The sequence below is a fragment of the Sinohyriopsis cumingii genome, chromosome 16 (genome assembly GCF_028554795.1).
Source record: "Sinohyriopsis cumingii isolate HCF-2022 chromosome 16, ASM2855479v2, whole genome shotgun sequence".
NCBI lineage: Eukaryota > Metazoa > Mollusca > Bivalvia > Unionida > Unionidae > Sinohyriopsis > Sinohyriopsis cumingii.
This window is the reverse complement of record NC_142976.1, coordinates 19,622,441-19,632,940: the sequence shown is the minus strand read 5'-3', so window position 1 is coordinate 19,632,940 and position 10,500 is coordinate 19,622,441. Positions and strand designations below refer to the sequence as shown.

General features: G+C 34.9%; 1 protein-coding gene across 1 annotated transcript in view; it reads right to left on the bottom strand.

Moving 5' to 3' along the window:
• Positions 1 to 349: 349 nt before the first annotated feature.
• The window catches only part of LOC149780033 (uncharacterized), a 28,279-nt gene continuing 18,128 nt past the window's right edge, over positions 350 to 10,500 (bottom strand). Inside the window, exon 2 of the mRNA XM_089937423.1 lies at positions 350 to 3,691. Within this exon, the coding sequence (XP_089793549.1) occupies positions 2,798 to 3,691 (894 nt within the window). The 3' untranslated portion in view covers positions 350 to 2,797. The remainder of the gene's footprint in view (positions 3,692 to 10,500) is intronic.

The following is a 10,500-nucleotide window of genomic DNA, read 5'->3' as shown; positions in this document are numbered from 1 at the left end:
TCCTTTAAAAAAAAACACATGAAGACATCATTCTAATTTTTTCCAAGCCTGTGGATAATTTACCTCATCTAAACTGTTAATCATATGCCATAGCAACTGAATACTGTGCTTATACTAGTGTGAAATAATTATAACATATATAGCTGACAAAAATCATCAGTAAACACAATCACATTGATAGAAAGGGGATGAACAATTACAATACAGTCTACTCTGACTACCAAGTCATTACAAAAGTGTTTGAGAATGAGGTGTGACAATAAATATGTGTAAAAAGTAGGAAATTTACTCCTGTGCATGCTGTTACCCATGATGTAGGAAAACAGGAAAAAGAAAAGCAAGACTAAAATAAAATACATTCTTTTTTATTCTTAATTTTAACAAAGACATTGATTGTCATAGTGTGCATTGTCATAATAACATGACTAACACTAACAATTTAACAAAAAGACTCCAATAATTTAATGTAATAATTACTGAATGACTCTCTTAAATATGCACCAAACACATGAATTTAAAATAACCTTGCACAATTAAACTTAGTAAGAATACAGATACATGTCCTGCATAAATGTGTGTTTTTGTATAAATTCACTAATCAGGACTGTATTTATAATCTTCGTATACAATACACCTGTAATATATAAGAGTATATACAGGTACTGATTAGGCTGTATCCATTTATACAAAAAGAAATGTTAATTAATCTGGCTTCCTTCTTGTAATAATTATTAATTTACCACTTTGTTATCCAACCTATACATATCTGAACAACTAGCTTGCATTTTGCCTCAAAAATCACAAGATTTCATGCTTCACTACACACAGATCAAATGATATGTGTTGTTGCTGTGGGGTTTAACGCCATTTTTCAGCACACAATAGGCTATGCATGGTGGCCAGTATTAATGGTAGAGGAAGAACCCGGGAAAACCCTGGGAAGAACCATCGACCCATGAGAAGCTACTGGCAAGCTTTCTTACATACCCACGTGGGCTGAATCCTAGACTCAAACCCATGCTCACAGAGGTGAGATGGCAGTGATCTGTAATGGAGAGCGCTTTAGACCACTCGGGGTCCCCTCAAATGATATGTGTTGCACAGATGTAACTACTATTTTGTCTTAAATGTCAACATTACTTTTTAAAAATCTGGTAGCTTTATTTTGTTCTAAAGATTTAATTTATATATTTAAAAAGTGTTTCAATGATTAAACTTTAAATTAAAATCAAGATTCGTTTTACATTAATGATTTCAGATTAAAATTATCTTATAATTATCTTATAGCAGAAATAATTTTGCCCTGCTTTATAAAGTTCCTATAATAAAGGAATATGTGACAGATGCAGGTCATTGTGGCTCACTCACTGAAAGTTATAAGTCGTATGGCAGAAGTGCACATAAGAAATCGGTGTGTGATATGATTTAAGCCTATGGGTTTCTTTGGCCAGGAAATAGAACCCTTGACCCCAGTAGCTTTCTATCAGCTGTTGAATGTAAATGTGCTTGACAAAGTGCTGTCAAGTCTTGGTGTGTATAATGGTCTATAATGGCACCGTCATCCCTTGGAATGTTCAGCTTTGCAATATATGTGTGTGTGTGTGTGTGTGTGTGTGTGTGTCTGTGTGTTGGGGGGGGGGGGGGGGTAATAAATAAGAAACATAATGGTGATCTTACCACAAAGTGATTTAACTCATATACTGTTGCTGTTGTTGTTGATTTGATATCATTTTTCAATGCCAGATAGGCAATACAAGGTGGACGAAGAAACTGGGAAAATACCCTTAAGAAACAAAACCCATAGGAAACTACTAGAAGCTTTCTCGTATACCCACACTGGCTGAGCACAAGATTTGAACACAGACAGAGGCAAGATTGCAGCGGTCAGTAAATGTAAGTCAGCTCTTACGGTATATAAACTGGTCTATTACAAAACTGTAACATCCAAACATGGCTTAGTGACATACAATAACTTGTTTCTTTTGTGAAAAAGCATGGTAAACATTCCAGAAAAGACAGTCTTTCACATGAAATATGGAGTTCTTAAGTAATAACAAACTATGGTGCATTAAATGATCATAAATCTCAATGTGTAAGGGACTTGTTATTTAATTGGGAGAGGGGAGAGGGCCTGGGAATATCTTTTGAGCAAACAATTTTCTCTTCCATTAAAATAATTTATTTCAGGTAATATATATATATATATATATATATATATATATATATATATATATATATATATATATATATATAATCACCAACCCAACCCACCCAAATTAAATAGTCAGTAATTATTGATCATATGTAAAACCACAAAGTCATACAAAGACACAAAATTCAGAATCATTATTAATTATAATCAAAGTTCAAGTAAAACTAAAACCAAATATAATTATTTCTATATACATATGCATTGAAACAAACAATAATTCAGATACATTTGGTGGGGACGCAGATTTTGTTTGAGAAACTTACAAGTATGGAATTAACATGAACCAAATTCATAATTATGGGGCATACAAAGCAGGGTTTACAGGCAAATCCATGTCCTGTATACCCATTTGTCCTGCTCTTTACAAACAAATATGTAGTAGAAAATGCTTTACAAACCAATGAAAAATACAACTCATCAAAATATTATAATAATACAAAATATTATTGTATAACATCTCTACATTGTCACTGCATGTCTTTGAGTGTCTTTGTGGTGTTTAGCATGACCCCTAAGTATGGAAATGTTTCCTATTGTTAGTACTGTTAAAACTAAATATTTCAATATGTTTATTTTTTCTTTTCCTTAGACTGATTCAACTATGTCATTACTTTTCACTTCTGTTTCAATATCAGACATATGTCTATTATGAGGGCAATGCAGTTTTATATGAACTTGAAGGCTGTTAGTGTATCTGAACCATTTACTACACATATCACACCTGTATGGTTTCTCGCCATCGTGAATTCTCGTGTGAGTTCTCAGCCCTTTCTTTTCACGAAAGCTTTTATCACAAACTTCACATCTGTATGGCTTCACTCCAGCATGTATCAGCATATGGCTCTTTAGGTGAGGATCCTGGTTGAATTTTTTGTCACATTTATCACACTGGTACGGTTTTTCCCCAGTGTGTATTCTCATGTGTCTTCTTAGCTTTCCGTTTTCAACAAACGCTTTACCACAAAGTCCACATTTGTATGGCTTGTCTTCGTTGTATAACTTCGTGTGCTCTATTTGACTTTCATTCGGAAAACATGCTTTATGACAAACTACACGTTTGTATGGTTTTTCACCAGTGTGAATTTTCCTATGCTTTCCTAGCTTTCCACTCTCAGAGAACAATTTGCCACACATTTCACATTTGTACGGTTTTTCTCCGGTGTGTATTCTTTTGTGCGCTCTGAGGTGTGCACTTTGACTGAACACTTTTTCACAGGTCTGGCATTTATATGGTTTTTCCCCTGTGTGTATTCTCATGTGTCTTTTTACATGCTCACTGGAAGTGAACACTTTATCACATACTTCACATTTGTATGGCTTTTCTCCAGTGTGTATTTTCATGTGTCTTGCAACGTTTGCTCGAAGACTAAACGCTCTATCACAAACTTCACATTTGTATAGCTTATCAACTGTGCTCAGATTGATTTCCATTTCAATGGAATATACGTACTCATAAAAACCTAACAACACCATCCAGGCCTATGGCCTCCAACTATCATTATATTCGTAATAGATGTGTACAGTATAATTCGAGCACTTCACAAGTTCCGGTGTTTTTCGAAACCGATAACTTTTATTTATGCATTATGGGATTGAGATTTATAAGCAATATTTGACGTTGAAGAGTTTCACACCGTAAAAAAAATACGCATCTCTTAAAATGAAGAATTGCCAACAAAAGTACTCGAATAAGCATAGACAATTTTACGCTATGCAAAACCATAAAACCACACTTTTTGGGGAAAGAATTATGGTGCGTTTAAAATTACATTCAGATTTGACTGACTTCAGTAACTCATAAAAAGAATTAAGAAAATTGTGGGGTCACGAATTAGGAACTGTTTTATTGCTCTTAGAACATAGACGTGACCTCAGAGTTGGTCGACGTACTGATTATATCCCAAACTGGATAGTAAATCGCCAGACAGCAGAGTCGTAATTTAGGGGCTATGGCGCAGAATGCACCGATTAAATTCGGGGCAGTGTGAGGGTTGAAAATCATCCTGACCATGTTTCTGATTTAGTTTATAACAGGGATACAGTCATCCAGGAGACATATAAATTCACCATAGTCCAAAGAGAAGTTCAATGATCGCCGTTTACTATTTTACATTATATATGCGATAAAATTTCTAAATGTATATTTGACGACCTGTATTTACGACACGAAGTTTTCATTCGGTGAAAAAGATAATATTATTTATTATATTTCACAAGTTTTTTAAATATGTATGTGGTTAGAAATATAGAATCTATGTTGGGGTTTGGGTCGAGACAAGGAATTCCCAGTCAAAGGTTTATATTAAATTTGTCTCCCCACGAGGTTTGCCCGAAGGGGGAGACATATAATATAAACTCGCGAATGTCATTTCCTTGTCTTGGTCCAAACCCCAACGTAGATTATTTTTCTCACCCAATATTTTCCTTTAAAGTAAAAGGAATTCTTCACTATATAGTGTTCACGTACAATGTTTACATGCGGCGCATGTATAGAAATATGTTAATGAGGAATGTGGTGTGAACGTTGCGTCCGAAGTACACAGTTTATACGCGTGAGCAAAGAAATATAACAACATAAAACGTCGCATAATAATGATGTATTATCACATTTAATATACGGATGTTATATGAAATTGACAATAAATAATTAATATTTATTATAAGAAACTTTTATTTTCATCAGTTCCAATTTTGAAAAGTTATATTGTAAATAATAAAACGATATTGGCAACTCAGCTCTACTGTAGTTTTACTTAGTACAAGCTGTAACGAAGAGTAACATCTTTCTTTAGATTATTCATGGGTAATTAGAGATCTGTGTCGTTATCGTATTTAACTATTCTTTTCTTTGGAGGAGGTGAAACTGTGCGTGACATACTTGTGTTGTCCTTAATATTGATTGTAAAATTACCCCCGTGTATAATAGACCCTCAAAAAACGGACTCTAGCGGATAACCATGTGCTAAACTTCAAGTTCACGGATTCTTTGAACATATTTATTTTTCTGTACTGGAAATATGGCAAGTGCTACAGTGAAATTTTGTTATTATGGAGTAATGTGCTGACGGATAAATGATTCCTTCTGGCTGGTAAGTGTATTATTTGTCATTAAATATTGTTGGTATATTTTTGATTGAACCGAGGCACATTGGAGATGCTTAACAAAATTAGAAAAAGCATGTTTTTTATAACACTTTTCTGGCTGTTTTCCGTACTTGTTAAGAGAGTTGGGAGGCTATGAAGTGTATAGGTCTATAGTCTATATGCATGGATCAGTGTTTTATGTTATATTGTTCATTTCACACAGCATTGAGAATTTTATCCTATCTGTAGCACAGTTATTTTCAGGTCAGCTTCATTAAATGTAACTAACAGTATATCATTTGTTTCACACGAAGTATTTAAAACTAGTTAGGTAGCTTTAGTTACATTTAATGACGCTGATTTAAAAATGTACTGAGCTAGGCCTGCATATAGGATAAAATTGACCATGCTGTGTGGAACGAACAACCATAATACCAAAAGGCTCGACATCATATGCGTTTGTCTTTGTCTCTCTCGAAATGTTTTTGTATGGTGTGTTCTCAAAGATGGATTTAACTATAGTTAATATGTTTTTGTTATATATTTGTTGATGTTGTTGTTGTTTGATTTTAGTACAACTACGTCAGGCACAACAGAAGAGAACACGTTTTTTTTTTTTTAAACGTTGTTCTGAGCGCGTGTACACCTTGACTGAGACGACTAGTCTGAGATGACTAGACTGAGACAAGAAAAGTAAGGTTAGCAAAACAAGTAGATTTCTCTGTCGCATGGGTGAGAAAAAGATATTGCCGCGGTGACCATACCACTCTTTATCGCAACACTGGCAAACTCACTTTTTGGAACTACCTTTTCCTTCAGGAAATGAGTCCCCTTAAATGTGTTATTCAAATATGTGTTTTCATACTTAGTGCTATTTCTCTCTCTCTCTCTCTCTCTCTCTCTCTCTCTCTGAACAGATTTTAAATATATATATATCAAGTATGTATACTGTCAAATACACCTTTACGTAATTAATTAGGTGGGGCCCTCAAGAAATACCATTAAACGAACTCATATTGCAATAATGTAGGCTTCTAGCATTATCTGCTTGTACAGTTGGTTTTCCACTGAACCTGCATGATATGTTGCTATTCAATATTCTTTAACCTTCATATACCGGACATACTGTACGACAAACGTTGCACATTTTTAGGAAAAACTCATGACAAAGTATGCTCAGCTAACACATAACGTTTCCACATCGTTGCTAAAAGTACTACGATGTAATTTCTTGAGGTTGTTAAAATGTATTTTTTGGGAGGTATTTTTAGAAAGTGTGATTTTCGGAATTGTAATTTAAATTTGTATAATAATTATAATTTGTGTAATAAAGAAGATGATTGTTAGAATTTGTATGTGTTTCTAATAAAGAAAATGATTGTTAGAATTGTTGCATAATGTGATTCTACCCTGATACCTTAACAAAGTATATCAGTGTTACAGCAGTATCATCGTAAAAACAATTAAGAAAAAACTCAGTAGAAATCAGTTGTATCTTGTAAACCAGTGGTATCTTGTATCTTGTATCTTTTTATAACATTGATGAATGAATGAAAAAACCGAACATTTCTCACAGAATGTGTGGTTGTCTTATTTATCTTTGTCCTATAATAATTTTATGAAAGGGAATTATTTATGATATTCGTCCACCACTTATTATGAAAAAAGATTTCAACCAGCTTTTATGAGTCATATTATTCATTCAACTCTTAAACGATCAAGAAAATGGAAGAGTCAGCACAGATGGACCTGCTGGTAAAAGATTTGCTAAGAGTCATGCAAAAGCATAATTCACAGGCGAAAGTGGCAACAAAACTTACCCTTCTGGTCGTTGATTTGATGAGAGCCATACGAAAATATATAGGTGCTGATGAAGTTTTCTATATCTGCAAGGTAAATGGGTATTTGTCTCCCGAATACCTGCTTCGTCCAAGAAAGAGAGACAAAAGTCAAGATACATATTATCGTTGTCAGGAGAAAGGACACTCGGCTTCAGAGTGCCCTAAGAGAAAAGAAAAGAAACAGAAACAAGAGGAGAAAGTGGTGAGGGGTTAAAAAGAAGAAAAAATTGATGATGAGGAAGAACTTGTTCCAGTGAAGAGATGGAAATGAAAAAATTACCAATTTGAGCCGTTGCGTTGGCCCTGATGTGAAATTTCATACTAACTTCTAAAAAAAGAATAGACCATGAAAAAAACGTAAGTGTGTCTTGGTGTTGACTTTTTATTATAAGGATGGTGTGTTTTGATTTTATTGACACTGCATGAATATGTGGTTTTTCACATCTCTCTATCCCTCTGAGTCATTTTGTAGTTAGAATTGAAATGGAAGGGATGTTTTCCTTCACGCACGCACTTTAGGTATGCAAGTGGGTTAAAAATAGTCAGTCTGTTCATCCATCATTTTGTGTCTTGATTTTTTTCTACAGTCTAACACTGACGTCATAGAAGAACGGGTTAAATGGGTTTTGGAATGGATGTGGGTGTTTGGTAGAGTTGGTCATTGTAGGTGAGGGCTTAGGTGCTTTCAAAAACACGTTTTATTTTTCACTCTGTTTCGATAGTTAATAATGAGTTATTTTCTTCGCTCTGTGTTAATAGTATATATAATGAGATATTTCTTCACTCTGTGTGGAAAGCATATAATGGTTTTCCTCTGTGTAGTTGGTATATTATGTTTTTTTTTCTTCTTCTTCCCTCTGTGTTGATAGTGTATATTGGGTTGCTTTTTCTTCTTCTTCTTCTTCCTTCTGTGTGGATAGTAGATATGGGGTTTGTTGTTTGTTTTTTCGCTCTTTCATGTATAGATAGTATATTTGGGGATTGTTTCCCCTCCCTTCTGTGTTGATATTATATTTGGGATTTGTTTTTTCTCCTTCCCGTGTGTAGATAGTAGATTTGGGGTTTATTTTTACCTCTTCCCCAGTGTAAATAGTATATTTGGGGCTTGTCACCAAAAAAAAAAAATTCTGTGTGGATATTAGGTGATGGGTTTGTTTCTTGTATTTTGTTTATCTCTTTCCTGCGTGTGGATAGTAGATTTTGTGGTTTGTATGCTTTCTCGTGCATTTGTGTGGATAGTAAATATTGTGTTTGTATGCGTTCGCGTACGTTTTTGTGGATAGTAGAGTGCGTATTTGTGTGGATAGTAGATAGAGTCTGTATTGCAGGAATAAAACAGAGGTACATGTACATACGTCCGAAAACCTATTTAACTCGAGATCAGTCAGTCAGCATTCGCGCCATCCATTTCCTGAAACAGGTACTAGGAACCATAATAGTTTATAAATGGACAAATTCCTCACATTATCAAGCTTCAGAAAACCGCTGTGAGATTTTATATTAAAGGAAAATCAAAACTCGCCAAACTATTTACTCCATTACTAATACTCAAACAAACACATTCTTTTATTCAATTACCCCACCCCACTCAGGGATAATTTTTTTAAAAATTATTTAAGTAGTCATACATACTCAAATTAAGAAATCAATAATCAGACAAACAAAATATAAAAAATAGCCCAGCAAACTAGCACTATTAAAATTGTCCTCAATGCAAGGAAAAACCTAATTAGGCAACAAAATAATATCACAAAGACAACTGCCCCATGCAATTTGACAATCAAAGAAACTAATCACCGCCAATAATTGATCTAGGGCAATTAGATTTCAGTGCCATACCTAACCACAAGGAACTATTTGCTGAACAATTAACCTATTTTGACGTAACCGTCGAAAGCCAAAACAAAACACAATCAAAAGTAAATAGGCTCAGTTTAAGCTCCCTGGTAACTTTTAGGGACCGTAACATAACACATGAAATGGAAGATCAAGATGACACCGTCCTTTATGCTAGAACTAAAAACCAAATCCCCTATCACTGCTGAAACAGAAAATAATGATAACTTTCTAGCCTACAGCTATCAGCAATTAGCGCAATCACCAGCTAAAAAACGTATTGCGATCTCAATTGACAAATCAAACATCCCATCAACACTTCTTATTCAATCGAAACCAATGGCACAAGAAATAAACAACAAATTAGATCATACTATTAGGACAAGTGCAGCATGACCAACCACCCCAACCTCCCTCATAAAAATCAAGCAAAACCCAGTAAATACCACAATAGCTAAACCACAGGACCCTCTAGAATACTAGCAGAAAGACAAATCGTAAACACTCCAATACGGTTACCATAACACACAAAGAATGCATTCCAACTAGGGAAACTGAAATTAAAGGAAATCAAACCAGCAGCAAAGGGAAAAATCCATGAGAAGTAAAACCTCAAACAACGAACCCCACTCAGTAGCTCAAGCAATAACAGAACTAGGAAATGCAACAAAACCAAATACCAAACAAACCCCACCAAACCAATCTAACCAAAAACAAACTAAATAAAAATACCATGGATCACACCCTGTACATAATTAGCAATTCAACATAGCTACTCACTTTAACCATCAATAGCATAACAGTGGTCCTTCAAAGGATATACCAGGGTAAATTCTCATTATTCCGGCCAAACAAAAATTACATAATAGTGCAATGCAGCACCCTAAACCAGGTTGCCAAATTCATGGAACTTGAGACTATTAGCAAAAATTCAAATAAAAGTCGAAAACGACACCATAAAATGTCCCAAAAAACCCATCCCACGCCCAAATTTCCATACCATGAACAAAGTCTTACAACAACAAAACTATAAAACTGAAAACTTACCACCACCGGGGTGGTACTTTGGGGCAAAGTGGAAAATACAAAATTGAAATCAGTATTAAAATTAAAAGATCCTCACAAATGGGCGAATAATCAAACATTAACCAAAAAAACTAAAAGAAAATGGAGCATCGATAGAGAGGGCCTACAGATTAAATAATTACATAGGGTAAGAGAACAACACAGCGGTCATTGAATCAATAACTCCCCTGTCCAGCTTCGTACGACTGGGCCCATTTAGGAAATACCACAGCCTGGAGCCATACCGCAACAAACACCGGTTTCGTAAAAAGTGTCAGCACTGGAGACATTACGCAACCAAATGCAAATTCAACAGTCAATGTAAACAATGTGGGGGGCCACACAGGGTACCCTGCAACAGGACCATACCTAAATGCACCAACTGCAGGGGACAACATCCATCACAATCCCCCGAATAGCCCTTATTCAATTAGACAACACACACTAATTGAACTAATGAAC